The sequence below is a fragment of the Dysidea avara genome, chromosome 8 (genome assembly GCF_963678975.1).
Source record: "Dysidea avara chromosome 8, odDysAvar1.4, whole genome shotgun sequence".
NCBI classification, from domain to species: Eukaryota; Metazoa; Porifera; class Demospongiae; order Dictyoceratida; family Dysideidae; genus Dysidea; species Dysidea avara.
This window is the reverse complement of record NC_089279.1, coordinates 35,793,576-35,806,947: the sequence shown is the minus strand read 5'-3', so window position 1 is coordinate 35,806,947 and position 13,372 is coordinate 35,793,576. Positions and strand designations below refer to the sequence as shown.

The 13,372-nt window shown below is 38.6% G+C and overlaps 1 protein-coding gene and 1 non-coding gene across 2 annotated transcripts; both read right to left on the bottom strand.

Moving 5' to 3' along the window:
- Nucleotides 1-95: 95 nt before the first annotated feature.
- On the bottom strand, nucleotides 96-13,345 carry LOC136265017 (ankyrin repeat domain-containing protein 27-like). The gene is made up of 26 exons (XM_066059775.1): nucleotides 13,177-13,345; nucleotides 13,005-13,124; nucleotides 12,802-12,946; nucleotides 12,673-12,747; nucleotides 11,616-11,719; nucleotides 11,078-11,137; nucleotides 10,626-10,682; nucleotides 9,640-9,705; nucleotides 9,507-9,583; nucleotides 9,414-9,459; nucleotides 8,741-8,822; nucleotides 8,624-8,690; nucleotides 8,436-8,498; nucleotides 8,208-8,379; nucleotides 7,711-7,951; nucleotides 7,444-7,559; nucleotides 7,298-7,390; nucleotides 6,864-6,969; nucleotides 5,366-5,460; nucleotides 5,175-5,321; nucleotides 4,503-4,793; nucleotides 3,189-3,365; nucleotides 2,101-2,220; nucleotides 1,227-1,288; nucleotides 540-838; nucleotides 96-489 (listed from the first exon to the last, which is right to left on the bottom strand). The coding sequence occupies exons 1-26, from the start codon at nucleotides 13,273-13,275 to the stop codon at nucleotides 392-394; spliced, it is 3,078 nt and encodes a 1,025-aa protein (XP_065915847.1). The 5' UTR covers nucleotides 13,276-13,345; the 3' UTR covers nucleotides 96-391.
- On the bottom strand, nucleotides 11,376-11,448 carry Trnam-cau (transfer RNA methionine (anticodon CAU)). The gene has a single exon. It is a non-coding gene; the product is annotated as a tRNA-Met (tRNA).
- Nucleotides 13,346-13,372: the final 27 nt, after the last annotated feature.

Here is a 13,372-nt window from a genome sequence, read left to right as displayed (position 1 = left end):
AATAACTACTAAAACTTTGCCAAACTCTTTCTTTCCAAAATCCAAATTCACCAAAGTTTTCTGGTACAATAAAATCATTGAAGTGGCTGTCTTAATCAGGTGAAATTTCAGATAATCTTAAACCTTACAAATTTTGCTATAAAAAGAAATTGTTACAAAAATCACTACTCACATTACACAAACAGTCCAACAAGTAGCCACAGTAATAACCAGTGGCCGTTGTAGATAGTGATATAGTAGCATGTAGAGTAGTTCATTGTCAGATAAGCTTACTGGACGTACACATACAATACTCACAGCACACAGAGAATTCAAAATAGTACAATAATTGATGAAATAGAATTAATGATGAATTGATTTTGAAATTGTCCATCCGTCTGTCCATCTGTTGTCACTTTTCTTCCAACGAGACAGTCTTATCATAAGATTCAATGTCTTTGAAGATATTTGATGACGCAAAACTCCGTCTTCTCCTAAATAATGGTGATTCTAAAATATGTTACCATAATATACATGGGTGTCATGGTAACAAAACTAACCAATCACATCCCAGCTACTAGCGTCACTGGAAGGTGACTTTATCACACTGTCATGGTTACCAAGAATTGCTGTTGCTGGACTACTGTCAAATTTGTTGTGCGACGATGAAAAGGTCTCAATGTCACCAGGTTTGGTAGCATGGACACCAACTTGAATAATACCTTCCCTAGCTTCTAGTAATGTTCTCTGGCAGTCTTCACTCTTTGTGACATCAAATGGTGTCATACCGTGTTGGTTGACTGCCATCGGCTTCGCTCCATATAATAATAGTTCATGTACTAGTTCAGGATGATTCCATCTAGTGGTGTTATATAAAGTAAATTTACTAAAGGAAGTGAATTTTTGGTTTCACATTCACCCATGGGCACAGTGAAGCTTAAGGGCTCCAGACAATAGCCAGTGATAATAAGTTGAAATAAAATGCAATGCACTACCTTGGTCAGGCACTTCATTTAGCTATGTTTTGGGCTGCTCAATATTTCCCAAATCATACACCTGGGCTTCCATAATAGGATATTAACCACCTTATTTCTCTTTTAATTTTTCTGAAGTGCTATAATAAAGGATGGCCTTGAATACAATTTTATATGAAGTTTCACTAGTCCCAAAGGATCTACCATAAAGAAGTCCCTTTATACAACACTTATTTATACCCAATCAAATTACATTTCATGATAACACCTTACTTAGCAGCATTATGCAGGGGCGTGTCTCCTCTCTCATTGGGCAAGTAGACATTAGCTCCATGCTAGGCACGGCAAACACAGATACAAGGGGTTATATCATGGGGTCAGAAAAAGACTCAGAATATAATCATGTCCTTGTACAGTATTTCTTCATATAACCCTGAATTTGAATAAACACCAGTCTCAATTATAAGCCGGGGGAGTACATTGGGAAAATAAATGGCTGGTCTTGAATACAGGCCCAGCCTATTGTTAGTGGCTTTAATTCTTTTCCTTACTGGTACTGTTATCAACATTAAGTTTAGAGTCATCTGAAAGATGAAGGCGCTATGAGTAATCATACAAGTGATCAGACAAGTCCACATGCAGAAATGTATCATTGTCAATCACTTTAGGCCTTTCACTTCACTTGTTTACATAGTAACAACACACTGTATAAAGGTATTCATACTTAACGTTAGGTGTTCTGCCACAAGTTCAATTTGATAAAATTCTTGGAGTCATTCACTCCTATCCAAACTAAATGACTGGTCTGAAATAAAGGCCATATTTGCTTATAGGCCGGGTGAAAATGCTGGGAAGGAATAAAATCCCGGGCTTTGATACGAGGAAATGCTGAACAACTTTCAATCAGTATTTACAACAGCAGTAGCAGTGACAATGTTGGTCATGATACTCTACACCACTGATACTGCTTTTCATACACTAACAATATGTACTGCATTGGTACCCCTCAACATTGCAGAACTTCACTAGAAAAAAATTCTCTACATATTGTAATGACATCTTTACAAAGAATTCTCCTATGGTAGAGGGGTTTCTTGTAGTCCTTTAGAGTAGACCCCCCCCATACACACACACACAACACACTCACAATCATAAGGAGAGTAGCAGACTCCATGTGACCATTGTTACAACAGAAATGTAGTGGAGTGTTAAGGTGGACATCTCGGGGGTCCAAATTAGCCTTGTTCTCCAATAGCAATAGTACAATCTGTAATTAATAAGATCATGTGATGGAGTGTATCACAGATCATGTGATGCAGTTGTATCAACAGATCATGTGATGCAGCATGTGTTACAGTATACACAATGGATACTACAGATACACTGATAGTACATATTGCTGATTATCCTATCAACTGGTACTTCACAGTAATTTAGTCAATAAATTTTCTTTGATTTCTGTCTTGATTTCATTAATAAAATATGTTAAAACATCTGCTAATATTTATGGATAAATTGTTTTTAAACCTTTGCTGGTAAACTGATTTCCTGGCATTTTAATATCAGTGCATCACTAACTGGGTAACAAACAGTTTATAATCCCAGACTTGTTAATAAAATTTTATTTCTGAAATTGTCAACCTCTTTACAATAACACAAGTAGCCAGTTCCAAATGTACCACACTTGATTTAGCAATCATATTGCTGAGGTAGTTAGAGGCACACCAATATAATATCACTATCAGAACTTTGAATACCAGGCATGTGTTTGTACAGCTTACTTTAATTGAGTAATTACTATTTGGAATTTTATGTGAGTCTCTATACCGTATATCCTTGGTAGAACACATCTTCAATAGCAACCACATTTCTCAGCAATCAATTTTAAAAACGAGGGCTTGTCGCAGAGCGTACCCAAGTACTGTAAATATGGCCAGCAAGCACTGAAATTTACATTTATTGTATACGGTGTCCACACTTATAACTTTTGTGTTCAGATTGTAACCTTTCTACAACATATCAATAATTTTGTAGCCAATATTTTCATATTGGTGTACCACTAGAGGTGATCTCAAAAGTGAGACTGTAATCTTGGAAATGGTACATGATAACTTTCCATTTCCAATTGGAAATGGAAATTGTATCATATATTAAATATAGTGTGTGTACATACATACAGCAAAGTCTTATAACAGACTTCAAGACAGACCAACACACTGACAGACACATACGCACATCCTTGTGGTTATACTGGCACACATAGTGCAGTGGTGATAGTCGATCAGTGTTCGTCGTGACATTGATGTTAGCATTATGTTCTATCAATAACTCAACCAGTTTGCGGTGTCCATGGAGACAAGCCTGATGTAATAACGTCATTCCGTTCATATCACATGAGTTAACTGTTAGTTTCTATAGCAACAACAATGCCATGGTAACAGGATGCACATACTCCTCAAATGCACACATGTGACTTAAAAATACAGTAAGAGATTTGAGGACAAAATATTTAATAGTATTACCATACAGTATGGTAGTAACTGCATGTATACTAGGGATCATGAAGGTTTATACTTTCTCACACAAATAAAATATTGGCCAGAAATCAGCTACCTCACAATACCTTCATGACACCTTGGCAGTATTGGTTAGGTTTAACCAAGCCCAAAAGTGTCTTAAGTATGGGTTGGAATGCTTCCAATAGATTGTTACAATTTTTTTTTCTATTTAGAGGAATCTGTCCTGCCTGACTAACTGACTTACTTACTGATGCCTTCAGACAACTGTAACTTAATAACAACTAAGATTATGGGCTTGATTTTATCACTGCTGAGGGCCTTGGCATGCTGCAATATGTACAGTTAATACACGCATCATGGACTTATCTTTGTCCCATCTCTCTTTGCTGACAGCTCAAATTGTTGATTCACGGTAGTGTGTGATCCGGTTTCCCGGAATTGACCTGTGTAGTGACTGGATTGATGAGCCACTTCTTGTATTGTTCTTTATTTGTAACAGGCTGAACATACCAATGAGAGCATAACAGCTTTCAGTAATTGATTGTTACGACGAGCGTTCAGACGAAAACAATATGTCTGGCACCATTGTTTCTTTTGATGTGGTACATGTATTAACCAGTCATAATTTATTATGTTACAAAAAGTGAACAAACAAGTACAAGAATTTTAATAATACAGACTGAATTAGAGATTGTTTTATCCACTAGTATATCTGCAGGTGTCAACGACCTCCATTGTTTCTCTGCTTATTTCTATGATGAACTTAAAATTCTTAATTTTCTCTTATACTTGTGTTTTTATGAACACTGCATATGTAAGAATTAGTGACTAAGAATGAACACACACACACCGCACACACACACACACACACCGCACACACACACACCGCACACACACACACACACACACCGCACACACACACACACACACAAATACACACTGTTGCACTCTTTACAGAGTTCTACACTCCCAAGTCCAAAGGACCCAATGCACTCTACCTAACACGCACTGCCTAACACGCACTGCTTACCTTCTTAATACAATCATCACATTCGCACAGTGGATGACAAACTACTGTAGTGACAGCAACACTGGAGGAAGGAGTGTCACCATTACTGTTGTCTTTTGCAGGGTTATTCCAGTGTAGCAGGAACTTCACCATTCCCAGGTCCCCATCACTACCAGCCTTCAGTAATTTCTTGATCAGTCGATCCAATTTGGACTGGACTGCTGGGGATGGTGGTTGAGTGAGGGATACTGACCTGAGGCCACTTGATGAAACTGGTCTGGTGGTCCTGCCTAGTGTACTAGACTTGGAACCCTGTATGGGAGGAATGTGTGTGTCATACTGTGTATGAGTATGTTTGTACAGTACATTCTCTATACATATCACAGAGCTGTGGAACTGACTGTAACACAATCTCATCCACTCCACATGTTGCCATACCACCTGGCAAAGGGATGCTAAGCAGCCGACAGGTGAGGCAACCCAAAATGGAAAGGCCCTGGACAATAGCATGTGCCTGCACCTGATTATCTAGCCAAGGAGCTGTTGTGTAGCTCTGTCTTGCACTAACATCATGAATTAATTGTATGCATAGGGTATTTCCTGTTGCAAGACCTTTAGAAGAAACCCTCAGCCCTGCCCTGGTCTCCGTTGCATGGTCAGGGACATCACCAGCAACTACACACACACACTTACTATGGAAGAATCAGATACATGACGTAGTTTAGATTCCTTATCCTCAGGGGTAGAAAGATGAGATATGGTTGCAGCTCGGTGCAGTTTAGCAGCAGCAGCTTCAGTGGCTGCTGCAGGATTGAGGAATGGCAACAAGATATCTTGAACCTGTAGTAGTATCATCACAACCAGTACTAGTACACACTGTATACCTTCTTGTGGTAGGCACAATGATATGGTGTCTCATTCTCCTTGTTCCTTAGTAACGGATTAGCTCTGTGTTCTAGTAGTAGTGCTACTATCACAACTACAGGGATAGATCATATCATGAAGCATGACAACTCCAACAACACAACCACACTATAAACTACACACAGTGCAGTTGCTACAAATATGTAAGCTAAAGCATTTGTGTGATTTTGGATCTTCCATTTACATGTAAATAATCTGGAATCTAGCAGGCCCATGTATTTTGGGTCAATTAAAAAGAATACTCAGAAGCTGACTTACAGACAGGCATCTCCATTTGCAACAGTGAATACAACATAATGTGTAAATTACCGAAGGTGTATTTGCCATCAGTGTATGGTACCATAGGGTAAGAAATTTTTGTGGGATACAAATTTTCATGGATTTCGTGGGCTTTTTACAGCCTATGTACAAGTTGTATGGAGATTGACATCTAAACCACAAAAATTTGTTCCATGAAAATAAATTTCTTAACCTACGTTAAATACTTGACCCCAGCAGTATCTTCAGCAAATGAGTGCATTTGGAGGAATGAACATTAAAAACTGAAGATTATATAGACTTGTCATGTTCAGAGTGGATTATAACAGTTGATGGCCAACTGATTTCCACTAAAAAAGATTGATATACTCTAATAGAACAGTCAGCGACTCTAATAGAGCAGTCCAAAAAGGTGCACCTAAAAGGTTCAAAGAACAAAAACTGACTTGGGGAATCGAAGCTGCACCCTTCAATGAAGTGCAATCTGCACCATTCTACCACATGCTCACACACTGTTTTAGAGGCTTCTAAACGGGTTTTAAATGTCCTGCAATTAAAACCATAGTTGATAGATATGTCACAAAACATCACATTGGATAATTTCATATCAAATCATCATAATGTTGTTATTTATTATGTATATGGTTTAACAGTGTAACAGTGCATGGCTGCTGAAGGAGGTATCAAAATACTCACACCCAAGTTCAAAATTTTTTCAAGGGATATGCCCCAAATTGGCATGCTTACACATGCTGCTAAGCATTGCCATACAATGTCAGATCATGACTTTGACTTTGATCTGACATACTGTCAGATCAACGAAGACTAGTTATAATCCTTTCTGGTCATATTGGTTCTTGTACTGTGCCTTTGAGCTTCCTTGCTAGTTTGCTAATTAAATCCACTCTTTTAGCACCCCAACATTTAACTTGGCTTGTTGTACTTATGAGGAAGAATTCCCAGTATCTTTTTGAGCTTGTACTTTTATTAGAGGGTAAATATTTACAACATATCATCTCATACTACTTGGATGATGCAACACTTTTACACCAAAACATTTACAAAAGTGCTGGCTTCTCTTACAACATTGAAAACCTCCTTACAATTCAAGTACAAAACACCATGACCAACTAAACACCATGACCAACTAAACACCATGCTCCACACACACATTGGGGAAAATTGTAATATTTCACTCACTGTATCCCCATCGTGCTGCTCTGTGAAGGGGTGTGTCCCCGACATCATTGGCACAGTTAACGTCACATGTTGTGGAACCATTATGAAACAACAACACCTTGGCACACTACAAGGAACAGTAAAGGAAAACATAAACACTTTGACTCCTTGTAAACTTTGACTGATAGATTTCTGCCAATCAGAAGAGAAACTGAGCCAACCAAGGTAGTTGCCTCAAAAATGAATGTAATTGAAGAGGATTTACATTTAAGATACTGTACTCTAAAGAGCAGTCATAAAGCAGTCACATTATCTTATAGAAGAGTCAGGTGTAACTTGGCTCCCAAAGGTTAAACAGAACTATTCCCATAAAAGAACATGTTCTAACTACAGGATTCTTGTCAGGTTATTCACTCTTGATAGTATCACATATACACACGTACAGATGGACACACCTCAACATGGCCATATGAGCATGCCAGGTGTAGAGCAGTGTTTCCTCTGATATCAACCTTGTTAGCTTCTGCTTCATTGGCCAGTAACAGCAGCTGTAACCATAGTAACTCACACACTTGAGATCACATAAAAGGTGCCAACTTACAGCAGCTCTCTGGTGACCTTTCTGACATGCTAAATGTAGGGGAGTGGAACCATGGTTGTCAGGGGCAACTGCTGATGAGCCATAGTCCAGTAGTAATTCAATAATGTCCACATGACCTAAATAGTTGAATTTTTTTTTTTTTTTTTTTGTTAACTACAGAAAGTTTATTGAATGGTGCAAATGTTCTAAACTTCAACATATGTCACTAGGACTTACCAGGCTATTAAATACTTATGTTACATTGACCTTCGGGCAATAGGGACTTACCCTTCCTGGCTGCATGGTGTAGTCCAGTGCGGCCTTGTTCCCCTCTGGAATACACTGTAGCAGAATCAGTTTCATCATCATCGTCGTCTTGTGTCTCCTCTCGCTGCTGCCTCTTCAATTCCTCACAACGATCACAGTCACAGAGAGGGTGACAGAAGTCGGTGAAGTCGACATTGTCCTCTATTGTCTTATCCTTGTTGAGTAGGGCTCTGACCTTCGCTATGTCATTGTTGATGATGGCCTGTGTTTGTAACAATGTTATCGTCGTCATTTGTCATGTAAAGCTTAGTATTACATTAGTTGTTTTTGGTACATACATACGTACATACGGTATGTACATACTTAAAAAATGTCCTCAATTGACATAAACAATTTTAGCCAAATAACAATAACTGAACTTTCCCTGATCATCCAAATCTTCTCATATTACATATAATGTACACAGCAAAGGTGTCCACAAATTAAGAACTCTTTAAGTTCCAACCCAACAAACTCACCTCAAAAAACACGTCCACTTCAGATTTCTCACTGGGGCATACATTGTCTGACCGAATGACGAATGGCACTTGTGTGGAGCCTTCCAAGCCCTTCCCTTCAGTGGGTGTGGTTGCTGGCAGCTGATTGCTGGTGAGGTACTGCAGCCCTGCCTCCAGTGATGTCAGCAGGTAGCTGCAACAGAATACAGCCAATCATATCAGACAAAAATGACATCATAAGTAGCTCACATGTGATCCTCACTGGTACACTGTGATAGACTGAATCCTTTGATGTAGACTATGTTACCAAACCTGCCAATTAGAGACCATGTGTGAGGATCATGTCAGGTAATGTACTATGCTTCTTAAATGTGAATCCTTTACTAGCTATGCTGCACATCTCATCTCCACCCCTTACACTAAACCACACCCCTCACCAGTTAGGAATGTCACATGCTATGATGAGGTAGATGAACACTGACAGGAGCTCATCTGCTGTCATGGCTACAAGAGGATGTAATGACACACAGACGGATGGACAAGTCACTACTCACCCTCACTGCTCTTAGTGGCTGGACCATGTAGTGCCCCAATGGCCATCTTGATGCAGATTAGCTTCTCCATTGGGGTACGATACTAATAGTGGAGGGAATAGGATATCATATGTGACTGGATGTTGTAAAAAATCAACGATATGAGTTAGTCTAAAGGCTAAAAACCAACATGACGTTGCTGCACTACGTATTTGACTGAAAATTTTCACACTAAACTACATTCAACTTATTGGGCCTGCTTAAGATGGCTGTTTTTCTGATGGCCTGTAAAATGATGTCAGACAAGTCTATCTCTCTGAAAGATATAGAGGCATCATGAAAATGCGAAATGTTTAAATGTGTATGTGGCGAGATGTCAAGGTACCCTAGTCAGGCTCCACCTTTGTTTAACCGTCACTAAACTGCTACCTGCCACCCACCACACGGATGTGATGACTTGTGACAGACTGAGAGCAAACCTCAAGAACAAAGAAAGTATCTGAAATGGCGGGGAAACTCTACAGGCACTGAAGACTCTTAAAGGCTTCAAGGACTGGTGAGCGACAACACTCTAAAATACTAAATAATGTTAACGTGTAAACTACCAAGGTGCCCATATGGCATATGGTTGATTCTCCAACATCTGCTATAAGTATCTGAACATGTACATACTAGTAACACTACACATACTCACATTATTCAATTGTGATAGCTTATCCCTCACATCAACAAGGTTAGTCCTACATAACACACTACACTACACAATCACCTCAACTAACAAACTTACTGATGATGAGCCTTCACTCCCAGCTGGTGTGGAGTAATGTCCGACAACTTACGGGTGGTAGTGTTCAGCTCAGCATCCTAACACAACACGTAGTCATACTATTGTGATGCATAATACTCTAATTACTGCTCACCTGACCCGACCGCTGGACGCACACCTCTTTAAAGACATTACGGAACACTTGAGACATGATGTACGTCTACAACACCACAGAACAGAAATCATACCATAAAATGTTCAAAATAATTTTATAAACTAGTGGGACAGAAAAGGCAAGAACAACTTCTCATGATCAAAGGTGTAATACTTAAGCTACACATCACCTGATACATATTACATACACCTCACATCCTTACATGTACGATACATTCATGTTACACTTAACATGCAGGGAGAACACATGTCACATCTGGCTAACATGCCCACCAGGTGATTAGAAAGTATGGCTGATGATAACAGATGAATTTCACTATACAATTATCATGTAAAAGATATGCAGACTATATGAATAACTACTGTACCTCACATGGTACCACACACTCTGGTTTTTAAGTGCATGTGCTTATGCACTTATCAATGACACCAAGGAGTTTCTACTAGAAGGGAATTATTTGAGCCCACAAAGCAGTATTCAGTCAAATAATTTGCTTCAGTTGAGGAAATGGCAATCCTGACAAGTCAAGTGTAGCTATCATTACAGGCAGTAGTGTATGCTAGACAGAAGCTGGGCAAGCCATTGAATGTGCTGTGACACTTCTGGTTTATTGTAACAATCTTTCGCTGCAATCCTGTATAACATGAGGTTGCAGCAGCAATTTCAACTATATGTTCTTAACAGGCAACATGCACTTAACCATGTGTGTCTAATAACTAGAGTCTATGGTATGGCAGCAAGATAGTAGATGCAGTGTAAGCACACACCTTGTAGCATACTTTACAAATGACACACGTGGGGAAATATACATAGACAGGTGACATCGTATGTTATAGATATCATACTGTATACATACAGTAGGTACATGTGTGAAGGCTATTTTGTACAATGCTTTGTGTAGTCAAGTATTGTAGGCCACCATATGTGTACACTGTTATGTAGCTCAGAACTGTTGACAGACTCACCTCAATGCTTTGGTAAAGAGCTTTCTTCAGTACCCCACTACCATGAATTTGTTTTCTCTAGTATGAGAGAATTACGTAACAATCACATGTGTGTAGTACATCTCTGTGTGTGCGTACTGTTGTGTGTGTGTAGCGTGTGTGTGTAATGTGTGTGTGTAGCGTGTTTGTGTATGTGTGCGTGTAGTGTGTGTGTGTGTGTAAGTACGTGAACATTACTACAGGTAGTTCCTCATCCAGTCCAATAACAAAGCAGGCAAGGAAATTTTCTTTATGTACAGTAACTAGTTCACCAAACTGCATACATGGATAGCTCACATGACTCAAAATTTATCTTTCCTAGCTAGTAGCTACTAACTGCTCTGTTTATATGGCACATAATTGTAAGCATTAATAATGTGGACAATACACACATGCAGCATAACACATATTGTAGTGTAGTCGTGGACACTTACAATGTTCCCATCTCTACTGGCAAAGTGCAAGGCATGAGCAAAGAAGGCTCTGCATACATCCTACACAAAGTTGAGATGAACAATAATTTGTACAGATACACAATAAATCATTTAGTGCGCATAAACCTTTTCCGTTTTTGAACTTTAGAATTGAGAAATATCTATGATATGGGTTGATAAATGGAGCTACAGTTCTACTGACTGCTGCCAAAAATAAATTACAGTACACAAATTTTTTTTAAAAAAAAGAAGAAAACATGTAACTATAAAAAGTACATAAAACAAAACAAAAAAAATGTGCCCCCTGTGAGGATCGAACTCACGACCTTGAGATTATGAGACTCACGCGCTACCTACTGCGCTAAGGAGGCACCTACAATTGAATCTTGATTTATAACAATTTTGTGTGTGCAAAGATTATAACTGTAAGCAGTGTCTCTAAGAAGGTAGCCTTCTCAATTTGTCTATTCTGCTTACATATTATAATACATATACATCAAAAGCAATTCTGTATGATGTCTATTAAAAGCACACTTACCACTAGTACTTGAATGCGGCTCTTCTTAGGTTTATCCTGCTCGTGTTCCATCAGTGAAAACTGCACCAGTAATCCATCAATCTTCTTCCTCGTCTTGTATGTGTCTGGAAAGGGTAACAACAACTGGAACATGCAAAGAATCTGCTTAGTCTGGTGAGAGAGGGTAGAAGAACAAAAGTTTAAAGAATTTGCTAGCTAGGCTTGTAAAAGTTCTAGTCTTAGTAGAGATGCACCGATAAGGGATTTTGCCAACAATCTGATTAGCCGACATTAAAATTCACACAATGGCCGATACTGATAACTGACCCAATGATTATGTTTAACAGATGTACTTTGTAAAAATTACCATTTTTAAAACTTCCAATATCATAAGGGCCAGTCGAATAAATTGGCAGTTATAATTACAAATACCAATATTGCTGAAAGTTGGCTGACTTCTGATTATTTACTGATTAATCGGTGCATCACTAATCTAACCTACTACTGGCCTGGCTAACAATAGATGGACACAATATTTGGTATTGTATTTAACGCCTACCTAAGTCTTCATGTTAGAAATATCACGCAATGTTTACTATATCTGAAGAAAACATACCAACTGGCTTGGGATTTATGCACGTAAATTATAAAAAAGCCAAACCAAGTCTACACACACAGCAATTGAATATGTATGTTTCCAATAACTACGAGTGTGTTCAGTTGAATCAGTATTGTTTAATTTTGCAGAATTAAGAAGTCTGTAGAACCAAAATCTTTGGGTTTGCAGCTTCATTGAACTGGATTTTGTCCAAATTACAGTTCCAGTATTGGCAACAAATGTAGCTGATATAATAACCAACTTTACATGCTTTCAACTTATTGTTATGGTCCCAGCATTAATTCTAGTATTGTGTATATTATAGAATTATGGTTCCAGTTTTAGTTCAAAGATCAAATATAATCACAGAAGCGTCATGTGATCTGAGCATTACATTTTTTGCTAGAAATCTTGTCTTGAACAAATTTGGGATCCCTCACTCTACCCAAGTTGTGAACCCTCACACCTCCACACACTTACTGGAATCACTCCATAAAAATTTCACACAATCTTCTAGTGACTCTAATTCTACGACCACTGGTTCATCCAAAATAGCTACAACCAATAGAAATCTATCAATTTAAATGTGTAAGCAAACAAATAAGGTACCTCCTTCTAAAGGTTGTTCCAAGCACAACACACGGTAACTCTCATCTCGTTGGTTAAAGAATGTTTCTTCAAACAATATTTTCACTTCTCTGGAATCTTTATACCCTTCTCTGGTTGTTAACCCGCCAGAACTGATTGCTACAACCTAAACACACACATGGTGTATGTTGTATTAGGATGTATAAAGCATTAATTGGAATTACTTTATTGTTAACTGAACGGAACAGTGCTCCATCCTCTTCGTGAGGTATCAGCACGTGATTCTCGAAGTCAGTTTTGCTCAATTTTAGTCGAGACACGCTTTCACTCCTCGGTACACAAATCTGAACACGGCATCTTAAAAATAGCGAAACAACGGCTATTTCTGGCACTCACAAGCCATTTGTTGTCCGCTGCTTTGCTGTACAGTGCGTTGTTGGTCTCAACAAGTGCCTTAAAGAAATGATTCTCGTGTAAATCCTCATCGTATGCCATTTCCAGGTATACATTGATCTACATTAACGCGTTTAAAATTTAAGCGCACAAATTAGTTCACAAAATTGTTTCGATTGTGGGAATACAGTGGGATCAC

Bases quoted from the DNA above. Each gene is read 5' to 3' on its own strand.
- LOC136265017 (XM_066059775.1), bottom strand. From the start codon at position 13,275: ATGGCATACGATGAGGATTTACACGAGAATCATTTCTTTAAGGCACTT. The intron at 8,691-8,740 runs GTGAGTAGTGAC...ATCCTCTTGTAG, and splicing joins AGCCACTAAGAGCAGTGAGG to CCATGACAGCAGATGAGCTC. The intron at 6,970-7,297 runs GTGTGTCCATCT...TGTTCCTTGTAG, and splicing joins GCTCATATGGCCATGTTGAG to TGTGCCAAGGTGTTGTTGTT.